We start from the raw sequence: 24625 nt of genomic DNA, 5'->3' as shown, positions 1-24625 counted from the left end.
AGCCTTCAAAGGATTCTTAAAAATGAAGTCAGGGTTGATCACTCCAGTTTGATGAGTCTTCTTAAATGTCACACTTCCCTGGTGCTGGTCAGATTCCCTTGGGGTTTTTCAGCAGTGAAGACGGAGCATTTCTGTGAAGCTGTGGTCCCAGAGGTGCTGGAGGCAATGAGGACTAACTGGCTTTCTGGGAGATTATCTTGAACTTCTGTTGCTGTCAAGAGGCAGTGGCCTGCTGCTTTTCCCTACCTGCATCCCCCCTTCTTCACAAGGGGGCTTGTACAGGGGCATGTACAGCCAAGGGCTTTTGCATTGCACACTGCCTTTTTTCCCTTAAACACACAGAGCTATGGTGCAGGGTAGGTCTCTGCTGCAGAGGGGAGATGCTTTGTATTTATTGAAGTGCCTGCTAAACCCTGCTCTCCATTATACTTGTGATAACCAAGTCCCTTTTTTCCTAAAGGACTTGCACAGCTCCAGTAGAGCAAATTATGGTGTTATTGTGGAAATTGCTTTTCTTGCAAAACATGAATGAGAAAGATTACTGCACCTTCCCCCAGAAGGATAATTCCTAGCCCTAGTCTTTCATTGCAAGAATTAAAGTATCTGCATGTTTGGTGAGGTAAACATGGCTATCCCAGTCCAGGTGTGGGGGAGAGTCACGGGGAATGGAGAACAAGTGGGCTGGGGTGAGAATTGGCATCACCTTGTGGAGTGCTGCCTCTCCCCTCGCATTGGCCTACTGCAGACTTAACTATGTGAAACAAAATGCAACACTTCTACTGTTGCCACTTGAGGACACCTTGGAGACATTCATGGCGTTCCATTCCACGCTCCTGGGAGCTCACTTCTCTGTCTGTCTAATAACAGGGCAAACTGGAAGGCCAGTAGCCCTGCTGCTCTTCTGTCTCCAGACTTAGTGTGGGAAGGTCTCCTGCACTTTTAATACTAACGGATAGCAACAGTTATGTAGTTTATTTTACACAGTTACAATCCTACATACATGTATAAAAAAAACTAAAGGTGATGAGTGATAGGCTTAATGCAGTGTGTGATTCCATGGAGCAGTGACAAAGGGTCAGCGAAAGCAGCCAGCACGCCCCAGCCCCTGAAACACTCTTGAGTGAAGAGCATTTACAAATTCTTAATGGAACAACTTCTGTGAAGGGCTGTATTTACAGTCTATTTACATTGTCTTTTCAGGCTTTGTATTTTCCAAGTAAATACCACATGATCACTGCATAGGAATGATTTCTTCCAGAGGAAAATACTCAGTCAACTGGTCCGCTGCTTCTTTCTTTGTTACATAGAAGCCTTGATGCCAGCCTCCTGGGAACACGGCCTGAGCCCCACATACCACATCTCCCTAAGCACTGGAATTCAGAAATCCAGGTTCTCCATCTTACAGGCAGGAGAGGGCATGGCCAGGTCACTTGCCATCACCCAGCAGGTCACAGCTGGGCCAGGCTACAAGGAAGTGAGCAGGCATCCATCGTGGTTATCTCACAAGTTAACCAGTACGTCCAGCAGAACACTGCCCATGCACTGGCACGAGCGAGCTTGTCTCATCTAGTTCAGTCTCTGACTCAGAATTTGTCAATACCCCGCTTCCAGTCCTTCGGCTGGGAGTTGTTCCAAGGCAGCACCCAGGCCCCGGCTGCAGCTGAGCAACGATGATGTTCAGAACGCCCGCAGCCGTAGAAGCACAACGGCCAAATCGGTAACGCCACGAACAGCAACATGGAGAAATCGAGCGCAGTGCTTGTACCGAACCGGTTCTGGCTGGATCCCCACAGGCAGAGACTTGACTTGATCCAGCTCTCCTGCTGCCTTGGTTGATGCCATCACAACCCCATTTTTCAGTTAAACAATTTGCAGAAAAAAACGGTAGCATGTTCTTCACTTCCATTTATCCTCTCAGCTTCTTAACTGTCCTATATTAGAAGAAAAAAAGATTTAAGTCAGTCTCATACTAACAAGAAAACATCATCTAAGAGCACATAAGGCATCAGAATGAAAGTGTAGCCCCTAACCATTTAGCAGCTTGGCCACAGGTGGCTCTCGGAAAGCACTGCATTTAGCTTCCACAAGAGGAAAGAAGCATTTCTCTACCACAAGGCGCCCAGAAAAGGCACTGCAGGGAAAGGCCACGTAAGTAGTCTGTTTTCAGTGTGGCTTCGGTCTTGGTCCAAGCATACGGCCCAAACAAATTTTACATTTTATAAAAGGCATATGACTGGAAGACTAGAAGTCCCTTTTTCCTTCTAGTCCTCTTTAAAACAAACCCACCACCACTCAAATATGAAAAGAAACCATTTGTTCAACTTTACAGGAAAAACTCATTTAAAAAGTCAAAAATCAGACAAGGTCTTTGAATGTGGCTCAGAGATCCCAGATAACCAGAGCCACTGGAAATCAAGGGGTTGCCTGAATCACTGCAAAAACCCTGTCTGCCAAACACTGCATTTACATTCCATCGGAAGTTCAGAGAGCGGGGGAAAGACAGGAGAAACACCTGAAGGAACCACCCAGCCCCTAGCAATGGCCGACACAGGACACCCTCAGAGGACAGGAGAGATGTTCTAGGCTGCAGCATGGGAAACCTCAGGGCCTCTCTATTTTTTTCTCCCCCCCCCACCTGTCAGTACAGTGGCCGCTGCAAGACCCGTGGTGTCCTTGCACTCCACCGACCCGAAGGGCTGAAAGTCCTTCCCTGCTGCAAGCACCCGCTCCAGGGCTGAGCCGAGACCCAGGCAGGCAGCTGCAGTTTTGCCAAGCTATTATCTGATCCCAAAGGCAACCGGTGCCCGCAAGACACCCCCCAGGCCACACTGGCTACCACTCCCAGCCCAGTACGTCCGCATGCTTCCCTTCAAATCCCCGGCTGCTCTGGGGACAATTTAATCTCCCTGCAGCCCTGACTGGAAAAGGGCAAGAAACAAGGGACACTCCAGTGAGAGCCCTGGGCTGACGAGTGATCGGACACATTCCGAGTCTTTCTATCTAAGGAGCGCAACGCAAACACCGTTTCTGAAGCAGACATTCCCTGCAGGCCATGCAGCAGTGCCATCTCTGCCATGTGTCAGTAACATGAAGCAACTGCAGCAAACGGATCTTTATCAAGGTGCTTCGCACTACGGGAAAAAAGGAAACGGGATCCTCCTCAGAACGCACCCTCGCTGGTGCTCAATGTACCTAACGATGTCTAGACGCTGTAATAAGAACTGCCTTAAAAATGCAGATTGAGCTGAAGGAGACTACAGCTACAGCCGGAAAGGGAAGAAGGGAGAAACTCTTCTCTAAGCCTGACAGGGGCCACAGAAGAGCAGCCGCTTGCTGCTCGGTGGGTACTCACAAGATTCTGAACTCACGTTCACCCACCCCAACTACAGCTGTCCTCAGAGCTGGAAAACCCAGGCCGGAATTACCTGGTCTGCACCAACCACATCAACATCGACATCTTCAGTTGTGTCTTCTGCTTGACCCTCCTCTGAGACAGCTTCTGTCTTAATCTCATCTTTGCTGGGGGGGGAGAAAAAAAAAAAAAGCTAAGTCTTGAGAAACTTTATTACAGAGGTGCACACTGCACAAGCGTGCTTCGGGCAGAGTAGCTCACATACTAAGATCTGCTGCTGAGATACCCACGTAAGGTAGCCCAAGTTTCTGGCCCAGCATTTCTGAGGCAGGAAAGAGGTTATGCTCTGAGGAACTGCCAGTAAAGCAGTTCAGAAACAAAACATTCATTTGAACAGGGGCTGGATCTGTCATCACCTACACGTCCAATAAATTTTTGTTCTATTTGACTTGTATTCACGAGGTCCATTCAACAAGTGTCCCAAAACCTGGAAAAGCATGCATCTTTCTGGGATTTGTTTTTCATCTTTTAACTTACCAATACGGGAACTGGCACCTAACAAACACCTCCATAAATGGACTGTATGAGAAGAAAATATCCCAACTGAGCACTTTGTGCACTTTACAGAGCTCAAAAGTGGACTCCAGATTCCCTGTTTCTGCCAAACCTCTCTCACATCCATGGGGCTTCACTCAGGCGCGTGCGCATGTTGCCCACAGACACACACCTCTCTAAAACAAAGTCACCAGTTACTCAGTAGTTAATGGCAGACTGCAGAGACAAGAATGCCCGTTCATTGCCAGAGATGCAGAAACCACTCCCCGTCACGCCGCAGCAAACAGCCAGGGAGTAACTGACACCACAGCCCTCCAATCAGGGCCAGAGATAGGAGGAGTGGGACAGGGAACCCTCCTCCTTCCGTGTAAATCCAAGAAGGCACAGAAGCCCTGTGACGGTGGGGGATGATCAGGCTAAAGCAGCAAACGCAGGTCCTGGACTGAGGAAACCCACACCCCAACCTGTCCCTGGGACACAACCCCACAAGCCAGCCAGGAGGGGCACACACCCTGTGCCCTTTGCCCATGGAGGTATTACACAAAACAGCAGCAAAGGTGGACAGAGAGACCCCAACTGTCAATACCAGGACAAGTGAAGGACCTTGTAAGACATAAAACTCTCACCAGCATCTTCTCCGCAGCCCTCCTGGACAAAGGAACGGCAAATGTTGCTGCAAGTGCACCTCTCGAGATTTTAGCCTCTTTCTACCTTTCCCTGCCGCAGAGACGACGGGGGAAGCACGCTGCAGGTCTGGAGCTCTGCTTGCTGCTTCGGTCTGGCTGGTTTCAGGCAAAGACCCTGTAACGGACAGTGAAAAGGCTCGTTCTCCAGCCTCACTCTCAAAGGTCTCGCGATGGACATTTCCAGCGTGTTCCCCACAGCACTGAAGCAATGGGGCCACACTCCAAGGGAGATCTGGAGCAAAACATTCATCTATTGAAGGAACCAGCTAAAAGCCACATGAAAGAAAATAAATCTACTTTGCCCACTGGTCATTTTTGCCATCTAGATTTACGATCTTGGCCTTGGTCTACCAGTGCTATCAGCACTGTGGAGTCTATATGAAAGGAGGGTCTTTCAAGACAAGAAGGGAGGGCTTTTGGGACACAAAGGAACAAGCTTTCTGATGGCAGGTCACTGGAAAGAAATTTTCTGAAAAAGGATTAAGAGAGAAATTAAAGGATGCTCTGGAAAAATTCCCTTTCCTCCACATACAACTGCTCGCGTCCATAGGACGTGGCACTTTTACTAACAATTGGTTTCATCATGGCTTTACTACGTTTAACTAAGTCCCACTGTATCGGCGCAGTGAATACCTCATTACACATTAGAAGTTCATGAGAGCTGCTAAAGCCTGGATCCAGCCCACCTAACCATAACTCTTGGGAATATAAGAATAAGGAAAATAATAAGGAATATATATATTTTTTATAATATTTAAGGAATACAATATAACATAATATGATACAAATTAGGAATATAATCCTACAGGCTCCCTAGAAATTCAATGAAGACACACCCCCCCCAAGATTATTTAGCCCAGATCTTTGGGCTGAAATCTGAATCACCTTCTGGAAACACCTCTCCTGCGTTAATTATCTACAGGGCCTAAAGCAACAACACCCTTAACTTGACAACTGAAAGCAATGTACCAAGTCTCAATGGCACAGACAAATGCCACAGCTCAGCACAGAGCAGAATTCACATGATCCTGAATTCTGCTCTTCAATTCTTCTAATTCAGGATTATTCAGATAATCCTGAATTCTGCTCACCCAAAGTCTCTAGACCGACCTTCCTGCTACTGAGTGATGAAGAGGCCTTTAACAACAACAAAGCTGAAGGCAAAAGCCACAGCTCAAACTGGAAAGTCCACAACATCCAACACATTGTGGTATGGCTAACGCAAAGCATGAAGTGCACTTTTGCTGGGACAAAGCAAATACAGCTGATCCAGAACAGGGAAGTTTTCATACCATTAGACAATTTCCTTTTAAAAGAAGACATCTTGGATGTGCCCACGGGGGACCACTCTCCTGAACCGCCAAGGACAGAGCTCTCGTCATCTTCATTTGCCAGTAAAGAGTTCCTGTAGCAAATCAACGGCTGCCATTCATCTCCTCTGCAAGGCAGTGGTTCTGCTACAAATCTCTGTAAGTAAGCATATCTGGAGAAAAACCAAGCAAGCATAAGAAAACTCAGTATCTTTCCCCTCAATATGTAGGGAAGCTATTGCTAGAAAGGCATTTTCCCGTTACTCTCCAAAGGTGCACACAGCACTGTCAAAGAAAAAAAAAGGGCAACCCTTTTCTCACAAATATGTGACATCTCTGAAAATACTTAAATATTTAAAATGTAAATGTCTTCAAAGCTAAAAGAGCGCTTGAATTTTAGCGTTAGAAACAACACTAGATTCACAGGAATTACAGAATTACATCAGTCTCTAGAAAGAATTTCCTGTGCACAAAAAGTCACTGCCAATCACTGCTGCCAGGAGCAGTCTGACCGGAGCAGAACTCTACGAGGATGCACCCCTTCTCCTGGTGGCCCTTTTTGGCCCCACGGACTGCAGGGCAAAGGAGATTCCAGGCAAGAGATGCTCCTTGTGATTCAACAGTACAGCAGGTCAGGAAATGGGTTATTTATGCCATGAGTGCCTGTTTTGTCAAAATTTAAAAAACAAACAACCAATAAACCCACTTTTCTGTAGCATCATCTCAAACTCAGTACAATTCTCTTAGGTTCCCAATAAAATTTCCAGTGTCTGCAAGAAGCAATTGACAGCTCTGCAGCTACGACAACACACAGGGTGTGGGAAACATTGGTTCAAATCCCTGTTCTGCCTGATTCAATCCAGAGACTTGACACGGGTCCTCCCTGAATCCCAGGTGAAGCTATCACCTTTACTGGCACAAAGAGGTCTCCTTCAGACATTCTTTTTGAAAAACAGGACATTTCTGACAAAGTCTTTCTGACCCATTCCTACTTCATAACAGTAAGAAAAGAAAAACAAAGTCTAACCCAGGATTAGAAACTGGATATTCACTATATTTCAGCTACAGTTCATCACTTAAAAATCAAGCCCAGTGTTGTTAAAACAGACCCCACCTTAGCAAATACCAGAAGCGACAGTTTTAACGCCAGCCTGTACAGTATATTATTCCTTCTTTGATTAGGAGTGTGGCCTGGAAAATATCAGGCGTTTAATTCGCTTTGCCAAACAAGAAAACCGGTGCTGGGCGGAGGTCAGGGTAAGCACTGACTCTGAAACCATTAGAGTCGGGGACCCTGGGGGCCCCAGGGATCAAGAAATCCCGGTAATGGAATTTGTTGGTTTCGAACAAGCACGTATTGTAACTACTGTTTTAGGGTCTAATCCAACTGCTATCAATGTCAATGGAAAGACTCCTACCAATTCAGGAATCAGGCCCTTCATGCTGCTTGTTATTCAATAATTCATTTCTTGTGTGCTTTTTGTGGCACAGAGCAATTGACAAGTCAGATATTTTACTGCTACAGCCTGGGCAATTACAGGGGAGGAGGTTAAAATCCATATACTTTGATGGTGTTGAAATACACTCCTTTCTAACAAATGCCCATATTCTGTATCTCATCTGTTACAGGTACATTCACATATGTTAGCATACAGACCTGGACATCAATCCTATGTTTAATAGTAAAAATGAAAATAACCAGATGTTTATTTCTAAAAGTTCATGTTGACCTAAAACATTCCATCCAGTAATTTATGATGGAGCTAAACCTAAATATTTCTAAGAGGAAATATAATCTCCAGCCGCTGCAAGGCATTTTAGGCCTCCCAGAATAGAAACTATTACTCTAGAAACATAGTCTGAATGTAGTTGTGGATAAAATTGCCATTTCCCCCCTTGTGAATTTTATTGTTTCCCCTTTGTTCCCAGCAGCAGTGGGAGGGTCCAAAGCAGGAAGAACTGAAGTCAAACAGCATTCCCTGCTAGGTTCTGTGTTTCCCACAAAAGTTTTCAATGAATCTAATACATTCAGAATTATACTTCTGGAATATATCCACCGGTCAAGAGGTTAAACACAGTCCTAGGAAAAAAATCATCAGGATTTAGCTTTAAATCTGCCCACATTAATGATGAAATATTTGCCTCTTGTTTAATTAAAAAATACTCCTTGGAGGTAAATGAAATGACAGAGTTTTTCAAGGATGGATTAATATAAATCTACTTACTGCACAAGTATCAACACACAGATCATAACAGCTCTTTAAAATCCAGATAACATGGACAGAGTTGTACAGAAACTGTACAAAACCAATTCTAGTCATAAATCTCAAAGATTCTCTCTGAGAAAAATGCAAGAATAGAAATGGAAGTTATCCCTGCCCATAGATTATCCAATTTAGATCTACCAGGGGTTGTAATCAGTATATGTCAAATATTTTTTGTTCTGTATTTTGCATTTTGGGTTTGAATCCATTTTTTCAATATATTGGCTGGGTAGCTGGCAATCGTTAATAAACTGTATCTCATAGAATCACAGAATCATAGAATGGTTTGGGTTGGAAGCGAGCTTACAGATCGAGTTCCAACCCCCCTGCCATGAGCAGGGACACCTTCCACTAGACCAGGTTGCTCAAAGCCCCATCCAACCTGGCCTTGAACACTTCCAGGGAGGGGGCAGCCACAGCTTCTCACAGAATCACAGAACGTTAGGGGTTGGAAGGGACCTCTGTGGATCATCTAATCCAACCCCCCTGCCGAAGCAGGGTCGCCTACAGCAGGCTGCACAGGACCTTGTCCAGGCAGGTCTTGAATATTTCCAGAGAAGGAGACTCCACAACCTCCCTGGGCAGCCTGTTCCAGGGCTCCATCACCCTCAGAGGGAAGAAGTTCTTCCTCATGTTCAGACGGAAGTTCCTGTGCCTCAGTTTGTGCCCATTGCCCCCTGTCCTGTCACTGGGCACCACCGAAACGAGTCTGGCCCCATCCTCCTGACACCCACCCTTCAGATATTTATAAGATATTTCTAAGCATATATTAGGTCCCCTCGCAGCCTTCTCTTCTTCAGGCTGAACAAGCCCAGCCTCTCCTCGTAGGAGAGATGTTCCAGTCCCCTCACCATCCTTGTAGCCCTCCGCTGGACTCTCTCCAGTAGCTCCTCATCTTTCTTGAACTGGGGAGCCCAGAACTGGACAGAGTACTCCAGATGAGGCCTCACTAGGGTAGTGTGGAGGGGAAGGAGAACCTCCCTCGACCTGCTGCCCACACTTTCTCCAGGCAACTCGTTCCAGTGCCTCACCACCCTCATAGCGAAGAATTTCTTCCTTATACCTAACCTAAATTTGTCATGTAAAGTAACGGGAAAGTACATTTTACCACTCTTGACCCTTGTTATGTAAAAACTGGTTGATGATCCCCATGGAAGTTAAATTCCAATTTAAGACAAAGTGATACAGCAGCAAACAAGTTACACAGAGCTCAGCAAGATGTAGTTGTTGGGTTTTTTTTTTCCATTTTTGCTGACATTCTCCAAAGTGTAACTTTTCCTGTCAGGTACTGGAGTGATTTGCTCAGAAATTTAGTAAGGGAGATGTGTCTTATGTTTCACCTTACATTCTCATGGCTTCAGACATGCTCTCAGGAAAATGAACATAGCTGTCATATATTTTGCAATAGTTTTTACAGTATCTGTAAATAGAAGACTGAAGTGTAGAGATCCAGATCCAAAATAAGCAGCAAATAGAAGGAAGGTCAAAGAGAAGGAAAAACATTACTTCCTTCCCAAAAATGACTGGAGTTGAGGCAGGTGAAGGCAGCAGTAAGAGACAGAAACGTCTCTCTGTTCAGATGCATAATGCCCCATAATGCCAAAATAAGGTTATCATTCTTACATTATTAAATGCAAAAACTTAAACCCCTTAAAACACAGGGGCCCAACTGGATCAGGGCATATTCCCCTGTAAACAGTAAATTCCTGAATTTAAATACCCCCATTATGAATAGTGTATATTTTTCTATTCCAAATGTATTCCACAAAATTCATGTAATTCAATCCTGAAACTATGGAATTAGATCATTATAAAATCGTGATCTAGGCATTACCTCTTCCTCAATCTTTTCTGCTTTACTTTTCTGTTCAGAAAAGCATTCCTGGCACTCTCCTATTCAGTCAAGTTGCAAATCTCTTCCACCAAGTTAACACTGTCTTTCCCTTAGAATTGCCACACATGGCCACAACCATGTCTAAAAAAGATCTAGGATGCATACTGCACTTACAATCTGAAATTACTACTATTACAACATTCTACAAGCTTCTCTCAAACTAACAGCCTCAGGGGCAGACTGATTCCAGAAGTTCTCTGAAAAGCCCTTGAGCAACTTCTGCAGCACCGAAGGTCAAGTGTCCCGTGTGCAAGGATACACAAAACACAAACTGTGTATGACTGTACAAGAACTTAACTTACACTAGTCTTTTGTCAGGCTTTAGCAGCTTGTTGGAAAATTCACTGATGATTAACAGAAAGCCCAAGTTAGGAGGCAGGCATTTTCCACCTACTCCAGCAGCTCCTTGAAAAGCAAATTCAATCCCTTCCCTATTGGCAGAAAAAAACAGAGAGAGAACAGAGTAATAAACCAGACAAGTAACAAAAGCAATGACCATGGACAAAGCAATGTTATGTGGCACGTACTTGTGTATCATAGCTACAGATTCTCTAAATTTCATCTGGTCCCAGCCAAACGTTAGTGAGAAGCGACGAGCGAGTTCTTTCATATTTGTGAAGGAAGCAGAGGAGAAGTCCACACCGCTACTGCTGTCTTGGCTTTCTGCGTGTGTCTGAAACAGCTGCAAAAGAAGTCTCCAATAAGCGACCATGTGTAATCCTACAGGCAAACAAAGCACCAGGAGGACCCAGAGACACGCACAGCAAGCAACAGTTGGCTTACACAGACAGAAGCCTTACAAAAGAGCAGGTGAGTCATGTGCTTCTTGACCAACGACAAGGAACTGACACAAAGGACGCTGTTGTGCTTAACAGACAGGCACAAATGAAAAATAAATAAAAAATTATGTGCATACACAGAGAACTGATTCCTGAAGACGTTGCCTCCACTGACCCCAGCTCCTGTTGGGACTTCTGAATCAAGCTCAGGAGGCCTCATTTGCCTGAGAGGCTTTCAGAATATCAGAATGCAGATATAAAGCAGCATGTTTGGTAGCAGCATAGTTCAATTTCTGAGAGTAAGACTGCGTCAAAAGCAAGTCTTGAGCCAATTTAACTACGTTTTGGGTTGGTTTTTTTCCTACCAGAACATGGCAGTAGCTTGTTCTCTTCAACCTGTTAACTTCCAAGGTCAAGCAAAGGCCAAAAAGGGCCTGTTGTCTACACGATACCTAAACACGAAGTCCTGACTATGTCAGCAGAATATATGTGGCCAAATGCTGCTTAGCCTCATCTATGCTCAGATTTCAGGGGCTAGTTCACAGATCTAAGCCCCTGGCAATGTGTGTGAAATAAGCAAAGCTCATGTGTCAGTATCCTCTGGGAGGAGCCTGCTCTGTGGCTTACAGCACGACTCCAAGCTAGAAGCAGCTCTGGTCATGGGCAGTACTGGCAAAAGCAACTGCTAAAATAGCTAACTGGGCTCATCAGTCAGCAGCTGCAAGCCCCAGCAACTGAGACCCTACAGAAGAGCTGCGCCCCACTTTCTTCCAGAAAAATATACTGAAAACACTGAGGATTAGAGCTGGGCAGCCACAGACACATTTGTGGTTCCCTGAATTCAACAGGAATTGAGGCAGTCCATAAACACAGAGTATCCTTAACCTTTGTTAAGAGACACCTACTATGTCCCAAGAAACACTCCATAACCTCACATCAATCCTAACACACTATGAATTTGAAGATTAAAAACAAGACAAAAAATCATGCACAAAAATACATTTCAAACCAGGTGTAATGATTTGAAAGGAGTTTAAATTACGACACGCAAAAATAACATACACATAAGAAACTACAGGCAACAAAATGATTTCTTCCACTGGGATTTTTAATGAATTTAAATAATTACAGCAAGGTAGGTAAAAAAACTCCAATATGAATACAGCTGTCATAGAAGCCCCTAGTCTCTGGCTTTAATCTTAACCTTACCTGCTGCAGACAGAGAATCAGTGTCTTGGCACTCTGAATTTTGTTACTGTGCCTCGTCTTGCTTAACGTTTCTTTAATTATGTCTCCAAAATCATTGTAGGTCTATTAACAGCAACAAAAGAAATGAGAATTATCATTCCCCTTCTTCAATGCTGGGAGTACATAAAACACATGGCCGTGTTCATGTGACACAAGAAGTTCATAAAACACTCCAAATCTCAAAACATCCAAGCTAAAAGACGAAAACTGGACTTTTTATGTTATTTCATATGTAAAGCAATAGTATGCTCCTTTTAAGAGTAATGTGAGGATTAAAGTTACACTAAAACTGTTAAGTACTTATTATACCAAAAGAACAAAGCTTCCTCAGGAGAGAAACACAGTGTTTTCTTTCTTTAACCAGTGCTTGCCTTGGGCCCAAGGAAGCAAACAAGATCCATATTCAGGTATTTCCAAAGTCCTGCTGGTTGACTCAAGGAAACTGCCCACTCTGTGCTGTTTTCAGCCCTCCTGAAAGCCACTTCCGAGTGGCTGAAGCTCTACCAGTTGTCTAAACACTGGGGCTCATGTGAAACCTAGGCCATCCGCACGCGGACTGTGTGAGCTGTATGAAGAAAGTCGACCGCTTCAGTGTGAGAATCTCTATAGTTAAAACACTCTCCCAGCCATAAACTGCTTCTCTGCAATGGCCTCTCTGGAGAAGCTGAAGAGCAGATGTTCAGACAGACATATCTTCCACTCAATTTTCAGTTACTTTGTCTGCAGTGAGGTACCTTTGCAGAGCAAAGAGGAGAGATTTGTCTCACTCTTGCTTGATTTTCTTGCCCTTTTTGTGATTATACAAGGATTCTGAGCCATAAGACTATTAACCCCACAGGCTTCACAAACACTGGAGTCACTTTCAAAAACTAAAATGCACTGACAAGCAAAGCAACCTTATCTGAAACATTACCTTCACGTAATACTTATAGATCTCCGCAGCCGCAGTCATCTCTACCACATTATATACTATTAACTTGCAATATGCTGCAAGAAGGCTCCGCTTTTTGTGCAAGTCATCAAGTTTGCAACTTTCATCCTGTCTCTCCTCCTGTTCCGTCAGGTCTAGGGAAACAAAAGCATATAAGCTTTGTTCTACTACTTGAGTCAAGATATCTCAATTTTAATGACGGACTTTCATCCAAATAGCACAGAATCAGCTGTTCAGTCAACACGCTAAGCAACAGATGCTAGTGCACATTCCTGTGTATATCAGAAAACACAGGTTTATTTCCATTTCAAAGCTTGCAGCTGATGCTAGCGAAAACAAGTTATTCCCACAGTCTTCTTACTCTGATCTTCACACGGCTTTCGCATTTCTACTAGTCAGAATCTCCTTGTACAACACTGTTCACAACTACAGAACAGAACCAGAGTGCAGGATAAAAGGCACAAACACACCAAATGGACGAGACTAGACAAATTGCAACCGCATTTTTTTTTTCTAGAACAAACAGATGCTAGAAAACCAGCACATAACTCATCAAAAACCCTACAGAAGTTACCATGCGCAGTCAAGAGAAGAGTTCTGATGAAACTCTCCAAGTGCTTATCAACAGGAGTGAAAGAAAAAAATAATTTCATATCATAGAATTATAGAATGGTTAGGGGTGGAAGGGACCTTTAATGGTCATCTAGTCCAACTACCGTGTGACGAGCAAGGACATCTACCACTAGATCAGGTTACTCCAAGCCCTGTCCAACCTGACTTCGAATGTTTCCAGGGATGGGGCATCTACCACCTCTCTGGGCAACCCGTGCCAGTGTTTCACATCCATCATTAAGAACCTATTAAGTCTCTGGAACACGGGTTAATTACTAGCTGGATAACTTGTGGAAAACGAATGCTCTTAAGAGTTGTCCAACACAGCTACAAAGATGCCCGGGGAGAGCGTCTTGCAGCAGGAGAGCTGAGATACACTCTTTCCTGCTGTGAATGTAATATATCAACGGCCAAAAGGCTTCAGTCTTTGACCTATAATTTTGACGTGGACTGCTTCTGTTTCTAGCACAACTGTGGGCCTGGAAACAAACATAAGGCAAGCGTCTGATCAGAAGTATCTGCAAATTAGAGTTAAAATTAAAATGGAGCAGCTTCCAGCTGTGCACACAGACAAGGACACCCATAGCATGACAAAATCACTCATTCAGGAAGGAATCTGCAGTGGGATGACAGGGATCGTTTGTGGGGAAGACTGAGAAATTGAAAGCATCACACAAAATGGGTTTGAAACAGATCTCAGGCATTCTAACCTAAAACAGGATCAATTTTATCAGTTTCAGATACGTAACATATGCAACCTGAAACATAACCTGCCTCAAAAACTCCCACAACTACAAGCTACCTGAGCAACCTTTTCTATTGTACCTCTACCTTTACCAATGAGGATTCTCTTCTACTGTCTCCCTGTTGCAATTTAGGCCCATCATTTCTTGCATATACACTGTGACCTGAAGTGTGGTGCCCAAAACTGAACGTAGAATTGAACAGCTGAAGGACAAGAGTTTGACACAGTAACCTAGAACAATGCTTGGTTTTTCAAAGCATGACACTTGAACTTGGCCTCAAAACCACAATGAACTAACAGTCTATTTTCAAAATACTCCCAAAAGAAACCAGCCTTCACAATAACAAGCTCAGTATGGCATCTGAATGTGTTTGAGAAAGGCAACAGAGCAACAAGTACTATTTCCCACTAAATCTACCCCATGGCCAGCAAATCCAAATCCACTAGTACTTTACTCTGATGACTTAGAAGTCTTCACGGCTCAGAAGTCTTCATGCATTGACAGTTACACTGTAACACTGCAAGGCCTTCCTCTAACATCATAATCCATACCACCAAAGTCAGTCTACCAAATACTTTCACATTCTACAAGTAAATTGGCAGCTGTTTGCTGTGGTTGATCCACAGTGGGTACCGACTGGTGAATAACAGGTCAGCCACTTTGTTTCTAAAAGGGCGCAACCAAAAAACAAAAACAAAAACAAACAAACAAAAAAACCAAAATACCAGCCCCATTTCCTGATACGTTCAGTGCAGATGACAAATGACACCAGAAGTGGTAGATTGTTTCTCCAGTGATGAAGATGTCTAACCTTTGCTTTCCTCTTCTTCCTCCATGAAAACATGTTCCTGGATAAACAAAAGCAGTTTTTCCTGAAGTGATGTACTAGGAAGACAATCTAGAAGTCCGACTGCTTCTTCATTACTGTTTGAATCCTGATGACTCAAAATCAGCAACCAGTCACAGAGTATCATGAAGGCCTGTATCAAGCAAACAAAGCCAAACAAGGATTTAGAGACCATGTTACTTTTCATGCCAACTCCACTTTGCATCTCCATCGAACATCGCAAGTCACAATCTAGCTTCTATCCCACTTCCTCCTTGCAAGCTAAAGATAGCTGCTTGCCCAACATGTGGTAAAATGCAGGGTACGGTATATAAAAGTATGATTTCATATCTTCATCACTGACACAGACAGAGAGATCGAGTGCACCCTCAGCAAGTTTGCCAATGACGCCAAGCTGAGTGGTGCAGTCTATGCCTGAGGGATGTCACCCAGAGGGACCTTGACAAGCTTGAGAGGTGGGCCTGTGCAAATCTCATGAAGTTCAACAAGGCCAAGTGTAAGGTCCTGCACATGGGCCAGGGCAATCCCAAGCACAAATACAGGCTGGATTGAGAGCAGCCAAATACAAATGGATTGAGAGCAGCCCTGAGGAGAAGGACTTGGGGGTGCTGGTTGACAAGAAGGCCAACATGACCCATCAATGTGCACTCACAGCCCAGGAGGCCAACCGTATCCCGGGCTGCATGAAGAGAAGTGTGGCCAGCAGGGCGAGGGAGGGCATTCTGCCCCTCTACTCTGCTATGAAGACCTGCGTCCAGCTCTGGAACACTCAGCACAGGATGGACATGGATATAGACCTGCTGGAGCAGGTCCAGAGGAGGGCCACAAAAATGATCAGAAGTATGGAACACCTCCCCCATGAGGAAAGGCTGACAGAGCTGGGGCTGTTCAGCCTGGAGAAGAGAAGGCTCCAGGGAGACCCTAGAGCAACCTTTCAGTACCTGAAGGGGGCGTACAAGAAAGTCAGAGAGGGACTTTTTACAAGGGGATGTAGTTACAGGACAAGGACTAATAGCTTCAAGCCGAAAGAGGGTAGATTTAGGTTAGATATAAGGAAGAAATTCTTTCCTATGAGGGTTGTGAGGCACTGGAACCAGGCTGCCCTGAGAAGCTGTGGATGCCCCCTCCCTGGAAGTGTTCAAGGCCAGGCTGGATGGGGTTCAGAGCAAAATGGTCTACTGGAAGGTGTCCTGCCCATGGCAGGGGGGTTGGAACTAGATGATCTATAAGACCTCTTCCAACCCAAACCATTCTATGACTCTATGACCTGCAGGTCCCGGCGGACATCAAGTTGAACATGAGCCACCAAGGTGCCCTTGAAGCACATAAGGTTAATGAGTGTCCTGGGCTGCATTAGAAGCGCTGCCAGCAAGTCAAGAGAGGTGATCCTTCCCCTCTACTCAGTGCCCAGAGTGTTGGGTCCAGTGCTGGGTGTATCTATGCTTGATTAAAGCACTAACTTTTGTAGCATTTTAACTAACATAACTTTTAATTTTACTTTAAAATAAATAGTTGAAGATTGTTTTTTTAAAGAATTATTTCTCTGCCAGGAGACAGAAAATAGCAAAAATCAGTAGAAGGAAATACTAGCATGAAAAGAAAGGCAGGCATTTAAAAGTAGGACTGAGCATGAACGTCAATTAAATGAGAGAAATACAAACCTGTTCTCTTACATCTTTTTCCTTATGGTGGAGGAAAGACATGCAAATCTGACTGAAACGTCTCAGCTCTCTTCTTAGTGAAAAAAGAGTCTCCTAAAAATTTATTTAGGAAAAATGACAGGACAGAGATGTTAGGGACTATGAGAACAGAGAATTACCGAACAAATAACAGTTGCATCTTTCTTCCACTGATACTATTCATTTAATATAGCACAGATGACGACATCATGAAAGAAGCTGACATCTCACAGTAGCAACAGCTTACTAGCTATGAACAACTTTAAAACCATGTCTTGTTTTCAGGCACAATACATGGGATAGAAAGGTCAATCCATAAAAATATATACTTCCCTCCCCACTCTGGTGCAGAAATGTGACAAATACTAGTAGCATATGTGCACCTGTCACACTTGCTGAGGACAGTGGTACTCAGCAAGCCACAAACTCTTTGTTTCTCCATCCATAGGACAGGCAGCTCTAATAGCACATATTCCCTTATTCACTTCAGCTTATCCTTATAAAACAGTGATAATGATTTCCACCTTAGAGATGAAAGTAGAGTGAATTGGCTTCTGGAGTTGCTCTTCTCTCTCCCTCCATTGACTACAGAGGGCACACAGTTTAACTACGCTGCTAACTTCAGCACTCAGAAACTTAGACACCTCTATTTGTTAAGATGAATCCAGCAAGAGAGACTATATGATTTGCCCACAGCCACATAAAAGACTTTCTGATCCTTTACCGGGTCCCAGCTGTTGCACTGCACTGAGGTCTTAGCAGTCAATAGCAGAGGAATGCCCTTACAGGAGGGCTGGATTTCATGGTATGCAACTGTATCTTTATAAGAAAGGGGATCCATTCCAGTGCATTCTGAGAAGAAGCAGAGGGGGAGGCAAAACACTGCCTTGACACTGCTGGGGGGGGAGGGGAGGGAAGAAACAGTTCTAGAGCTGTTGTCCAAGAAATTTTTTTTTTCGCTCTTGGAACCTCTCTCTCTGCCAGCATCCAGATTTGGCCCTGCAGAGTGGGCCGTAACATTGTGCTTCCAATCAAAATCTGCCCCCATATGAAAGGCTAAAGTAAAAAATGTGCTGCCCCATTATCAGTCAAGCTAACCACGTCTGGACTGAAAGGCAGAACATAGTAGAGCACTGAGAGATGCGGACATCCACACACGAATGGAACAGGACGGGAATAGATAGTGAATCAGTCACCAAACGGGTAACCTCCCAGCTAGCATTTCTCACACAAAACAAAAACCCGTGTCAGCGTCCTGTTGTCTACACACAGGAGCACCAGGGGAGGGGAGCAGAAGCAGGAGCACTCAGTGTAGTCAAAAATCGCCACAAAGAGGAGGTACACATCCACACGTGAACCAAAACATCAGAGAGTTTTCCTGGCTGGAGTCTTAAATGAGACTGTCTTCTGAAATACCTACCAGAGCTTGGCACTATATAAAACCAATTCAGAAAGTAAGTAGCCAGCTGATGAGAACATTACTGCTTTCCTCCAACTTTCTGCCAGAAAAATGTAAGTAAAACAAGAAAATAAAAACAAAACAAAGCAACAGGACTTCCTGGAGTTTTCACTGAATATTCTTTGTTGCTTAAAACAAGAAAACAACAAACTGTTTGGCAGTGGAATAAGTTTCTTATCTCCATCAAGCCCCAGGAATTCGATGCACATGTTTTGCAGTAAAAATAGAACTGAACCATTGTTCACTTTTTCTCTTGCAGACTGAAAAAGCATAAACACTTTTTTTTAAAAAAAGAGGGCAAGACAGAGAGAAAATGCCTCAACTCAGTTCAGTTTCCTCAAGAAAACACAGAAATTATCTTCTTGAGAAAGCTTTTCTTTTTCTGGTGATCTGAGAACAGAAAAGCAACTTAAACTTCTAGAAGCACAACTTGGGTTTGAAACTTATGTGGAGTCGCCAACCTTGGGAGAATTTTCCGAAACCGCAGCTAGTTGCCAGAGGAGAGAAAAATACATGCACTGAAGAGTTGGTAGGATCACCTGCAAATAAAAACACGCCCTTTATTTACATGAAAGGCTCAACAGCAAAAAGCTCAGGACTAAACAAAGCATCCAAGCCTGACATTCTGCACAGTAAAGTATTTAGACCCTCAAAATAAACAAAATAGGTTTACATACAAGCAAACATTGCCTCCTGAGAAACTTCCATTACTAGGGTGCTGCTTCTGCAGAACTCTGACGTCTTGACGAGTTCAACAGAAAGGAACTATGTACTTTTAAAACAGGTGTTCACAGAGGCTAACTTTAGCTTAGCTTCTCAGGATTTCTCTGCAGTCTCTGGTGAACGGCAGACTCCTCCAGTGGGTAATTCAAAGCAAAAGCCAAACCTTGGGGCTCTGATGCTCCATCTAAAGGAGTCCACCTCTACCCATGGGCTTGCAGGCTCCCTCTACCCAGCTAAATTTCACCCCTTTCCAAATAACCTCAAGTTCTCTCCTGAAAACAGGCTGATTTAACATGCATGACTGCTAGAGTACTTCACCTTGTAATCCTAGGATATACGTCCACCTTGGCACAGCCAAGGTTTGAGTCAAGGCAACCAGACAACCAAACGGCTGCAGTGGAGACAACTGGTAATTACAAACCATCTTCACCAAGAGTCAATCTGCAAGCAACAGGTCCAATGTATTCCAATTTCTGGTTACATGCTACCTATAAGGGGCTCCTCACAGCCCTAACAATTTGATATGTACTGAGAGCAAGACTACCAAGGAGAGCCTGTTTCACAGGTTCAGAAATGGAAACAGTATCTTCCTGCCTCATAGGACATCGATATGTAAGATTATTTAACATTTCCTAATTTTCCTGCTTTCAACAAGAAAAAACTCTTTCAGTGTTAAATATTATCATAGGATCACAGAATGGTTTGGGTTGGAAGAGACCTTAAAGATCATCTGGTTCCAACCCCCCTGCCATGGGCAGGGACACCTTCCACTAGACCAGGTTGCTCAGAGCTCCATCCAACCTGACCTTGAACACTTCCAGGGAGCGGGCAGCCACAGCTTCTCTGGGCAACCTGTTCCAGTGTTTCACCAGCCTCATGGTGAAGAATTTCTTCTAATCTAAATCTGCCCTCTTTTAATTTACAGCCATTCCCCCTTGTCCTATCACTACACACCCTTGTGAAAAGCCCCTCTCCATCCTTCCTGTAGGCCCCCTTCAGGTACTGGAAGGCTGCTCTAAGGTCACCCCGGCATCTTCTCTTCTCCAGGCTGAACAGCCCCAACTCCCTCAGCCTGTCCTCATAGGAGAGGTGCTCCAGCCCTCTGATCATCTTCGCGGCCCTCCTCTGGACCCACTCCAACACATCCATGTCCTTCCTATCTTGGGGGACAACTCACCAGAACTGGCAAATGCCTGCGCTCCATTTCAAACACCAGCAGTCTTAAAGTCTTGTCATACAGATTCCACTTGGTGAGATCATGGGCACTGTAAGTGAAGAAGAAATAACAATGATAATTAAGCAAGACATGGAATCTCACCTGACCAAGCAGATTAAAGGTATCCTATTTTTGCCTTCATCTGATGTACAGTAATAACTTTAAACAACTAATTATTAATTTTTTTGGTGGGTGAGAGGAATGAAATTAAGTTTTTCACAACCTAACACTGCAACCTTTAGTCCAAAGCTTTACAGTCTGCATTCCTACCACAGAACTGCAGTGCCCTGAGGAGAGGAAAAAGAAGCTTGAGCTCTGTACCTTTTCTTATACTCTATCCACACTCTCTAAGTGCCCAAAAAGATCTAAAGAACAATTTCCCCACCCTGCTTTAAAAGAGTGTTTCTAATACTCTTGAGCATTCACAACTCAATGTTAGACTTAACCTTGCAAAAACAGAGCAGCCGTACCATGCAGGATAGGTAAAAGACACATAGAGAAGAAGGCCCAATTCCCCCACCCTCTGCTATCTTGCATGATAATTTATTTGGTGAGCAAACCCTGGAGAAACAAGCTTTTGAGAAATCCATCTTTTAACAAAAGAAGATCAAATAAACTAAAACAAACAAAGCAGATTACATCTGCTGGAAAAAAATACTGCATTCGTTATACCCTCTTCAGACTGACCACCAGTGTTGACAGTAAGGCAGTGCAAAAGCATCCAGCTAGGAGGGAGGCACCACAGAGAGGATCTCTGTGTCCACTGACATCTCAATCCCATAGCACACACTTCTTAGCCACATTAGGAATGATGCTCCAACCTCAATAAGGAGTCCAAAAGGAATTCCATATCTAAGTACAGTTCTGTTAAGAAGAAACTAAACCTTGCAGCACCTCTCATAGGGATCATTCTCATTCACTTGTGAAAAATCTTATTAAACCCAACAAATGAGCAATTCTCACTTTGCACCTGTTAGGTCAATGCTTAAGTATATGGGGAAGTTAATTGTGTAAATAAACATCTCACTTATGAAAAGCTGCTACTCTTCTCAAAGCAGAGTGCATCCGGGAAATTTCTCCTGCATCCATACAAAATCCTTCTTCCTAAATTAAAAAGTTTGGGAAAGAGAAAGGAATTAGCCAGTGTGGGGCAAGGTAACTGCTATGTTCTCTTCCCAACCAACCCACAAGCTTGCATTACTCTCCTCCAGCCCTCCACAGTCCTTTCATCTTTAATCATGCTACTCACATCTTCCTCTACAGCAAAAAGAAAACAACACGTTGACTGCACAGAAATTTTGCATAAGGAAATGTCCCTGTCTTTAATAAACCCATGGCAGGCTCCCTAGACTACAGTATTGCTAACACAGACTAAAAAGTAGCAACTAGGCTAACACAGAAGTGCGAACCCTCAGACTCACAGGCCATTCATGGTCCCTCACACAGTTGCTAGGGATCTCTGGAAAGCTAACTGTTCACATGGTGCTGACTCTCCCTGCTTCCAGCTGCCAGATCACATTCAAAGATAGCTAAAAATATATTAAATACTTTCCCATAGATGCAATTGCTGTAGTTTCCACAAGTATGCTACGTGATTATGGGAGATGGTATATTCAAACAGGAATTAGAAGGGAGGAGTTCCAAGAGAAAATCTCTTTATTTAGATATGGATGACACTACTAAGGAGTCGAAGAATCCCTGGTCTAACACTTATCTTGATTCTCGTAAGTACACATTCTCCCACATTGACATAGATATCTATTTAAGACCAACAAAATAAATTCAATCTGAGGTTAGGGGATTTTTTGGCTTGACACATTTTACAATATCCCAGTGTCCAATAAAAAACTGCCAGTGTTAACTCTCATACCATGGCATGACACCTGTTCATGACAGCACAGTTGATCAGATCAGCTGCGGGCTTCTGTTGTTTAGTTCAGCCAGCAAGCTATTCATATCCCCACCAGCTGTTTCTGCTTTTTAGAACTAATGAAAAACTTTGAGGGAGACTCTGCGGTCCTCCTTCAAGGGGAAAGTCATAATTTCAAAGACCCCAAAGCTATACAATCTGCATTACAGACTGCTAGTCTGGCTTTTTTTTTTCTAGTACTATCTCTACAGCCAAAGCGGCAGCACGAAGGGCATCCTGTGTACAGTCAAACATGTGGAAGTACAGAACTGAACCTTTTTGGTGACAGTCTCATCACCTATAGATCCACAGCACTTCTTAGCTGATCTCGCACATAGTATCTTTGGCACATTAGTGGAGGAACTATGGAGCAACTACGGAGCTTAGGTCAAGAATATTCAGAAGACATAAAATGACCTGCTGCTGGTGTGGACTACCTCATTTATTATTTTCCTCACTCTATTCCTGCCGAAGTACATCCGCTTCATTAAAATGTAAACAGTTGATCTTTTCAGAAGCATAAATCCATATTTGAAAGCTCTACTTCCCTCAAGCAGAGAAACAGCAGGCAAAGAATACTGTCACATCCCTCTTCATTTTTTTGTCTTCTTTTTTCATAGGGAAACAGTCTGTTTATCTCCACAATGAGTCACACTCACCTTCTGCCAGAAGCCATCTAGTAGCTGGTTAAGCTCTCTCATCAACTCATCTATCAGTTGAGTTCGAGCATGATCCACCTGGCTGTAGATGGCAATTTCCTCACTGCAGAGGATATAATAAGTCCTGGAGGAAGCCTCAAGAACAGACACGTCAGAGTGTTTGTCCACAATGTCTTTTACCTCTCTCAGCAAATCATCCAAATGCTGCAAGTGATAAAAAGGGTACTATAGGTAAGTTGTACAAAAATCCATTTAGGCCTTAGATACATTTCACTAGGCCCGTATATAGGTCACACAACCAACATCAAATAAATGCCAGTCTAAGGGGCAAAGGGGCAGGATTTGAGGATACAACTTTTTTTTCTAGGTTTAGAACTCTTTTTCATTATTATTTTCTCTGGAACTTCCTAAAGAATGAAGCAACTGCTTTAAATTCTACTTCAGCAATGCACATTTGGCACTACATAAAAATAAAGACAAAGACGGAATAAAAAATGCCTTTCCAAAGGACAGGTGTGTCTCCAAGCAATGGAAGTTGTCTCCTTCAGCAGCAGAGGATGGAGAACGTTTCAGACCATGTCAGCAACTCGGGTTTTCGCTCTTAGTGAGAGGAGGTAACTTCTGCCATTCTGCTGACTCTCTCTCTACCAGTTAAGGTTTTGTGCTGAAATTAACCTAGAAGTGTTCGCCTAACATTACCTCCCTGTAAATATCCCTGCTTCAGAATACATTACGCTATTTCAAGGATTTCATCTATCCATTTCTGACCACCCCTCTCCCATCAGCAGATACACTATCTCCATTCTTATCTTTCAGTTACTATCATTTCCCAGCAGCTGGGAGTCAGTCTTCAAGCAGAACGAAACCTATTCTGCAGTAACCTCCTGGGAGACACCAGCTTAGACACATGGCATAACCCACCCTCTCCCCACCCAGCAATGGAAAACCCAGGGCCGGGCCTACCACGTGAAACTGCAATTCATTATCTGCCAGGGCCAGTCACAGCACATCACAACTGACAAGCACTAAGGCTTTTCTTTGGCAGACCCAAAGAAAAAAAGTAAAGCCTGAATAAGACTACCTTTCTCAAGGTATGAGACCATTTCTTTATATTTCAACAGTCTCCTGTTTGTCCCAAGTCACACTAAACTCTGTACACTGTCACATAAATTTAGTACATTCCACATGAACCGACTACCCCGATTTCTATTCACCTTCTCTAGATGTCCTGTACTGTAAACATCTAAATCATAATACTGAGGAATCTGCAGAAGATTTGCCACTTTTTGTGCATCTGTTGAATACTGCAGAGAAAAAACAGGATATGAGTACACTGTAGGAATTTTAATAAAATATTTAACATGCATTCACAGAGCAGCTGTTAGTTACCTTTGCCAAGAGCTGAGGAAGCACCATAATAAAGTGTTCAGTAATTTTGGTACAATCTTCCAATTGTATTTTCTTCTCTTTTACTGACAGAAACTGCAGATAAAGCATTTTGTTTCAATTATAAAATCTCTTAGATATGAGAGGAATTTTACATGTAACCCAAGGTTAACTCACATGCCTTTGTCTAAAGTATATCAAGCTCAGATAAAGAGACTTTTCAATGGAGACAACCGAATGCTTTTTTATTTTTTTGTTAACCTTAAATTAGATGCAAATCGCTGAGCAGCTATATCTTGTGGACAAAATGCTCACCATTTGTCAATAACATGCTTCAACTGGCTTTCCTCCAATGCTCATCTCCTTCAAC

At 43.6% G+C, this 24625-nt stretch overlaps 1 protein-coding gene across 7 annotated transcripts in view; it reads right to left on the bottom strand.

The window, feature by feature from the left end:
* Positions 1–953: 953 nt before the first annotated feature.
* Positions 954–24625, bottom strand: part of LOC104326397 (cohesin subunit SA-2) — a 69978-nt gene continuing 46306 nt past the window's right edge. For 6 of the 7 annotated variants that reach the window (XM_075427525.1, XM_075427515.1, XM_075427554.1 and 3 more), the window contains 16 exons: positions 24259–24351; positions 24084–24173; positions 22870–23073; positions 21329–21405; positions 20263–20350; positions 18824–18901; positions 16886–16978; positions 15189–15357; positions 13002–13153; positions 12050–12151; positions 10589–10743; positions 10364–10492; positions 5886–6076; positions 4534–4708; positions 3426–3519; positions 954–1931 (listed from right to left, as the gene is read on the bottom strand). In XM_075427525.1, the coding sequence (XP_075283640.1) occupies positions 1923–1931; positions 3426–3519; positions 4534–4708; positions 5886–6076; positions 10364–10492; positions 10589–10743; positions 12050–12151; positions 13002–13153; positions 15189–15357; positions 16886–16978; positions 18824–18901; positions 20263–20350; positions 21329–21405; positions 22870–23073; positions 24084–24173; positions 24259–24351 (1899 nt within the window). In that variant the 3' untranslated portion in view covers positions 954–1922. The remainder of the gene's footprint in view (positions 1932–3425; positions 3520–4533; positions 4709–5885; positions 6077–10363; positions 10493–10588; positions 10744–12049; positions 12152–13001; positions 13154–15188; positions 15358–16885; positions 16979–18823; positions 18902–20262; positions 20351–21328; positions 21406–22869; positions 23074–24083; positions 24174–24258; positions 24352–24625) is intronic. The other variant, XM_075427573.1, reaches the window with a different exon arrangement.

This window comes from Opisthocomus hoazin, chromosome 1, assembly GCF_030867145.1.
Source record: "Opisthocomus hoazin isolate bOpiHoa1 chromosome 1, bOpiHoa1.hap1, whole genome shotgun sequence".
In the NCBI taxonomy this organism is placed as follows: Eukaryota; Metazoa; Chordata; class Aves; order Opisthocomiformes; family Opisthocomidae; genus Opisthocomus; species Opisthocomus hoazin.
This window is presented reverse-complemented; position numbering and strand designations above follow the sequence as displayed.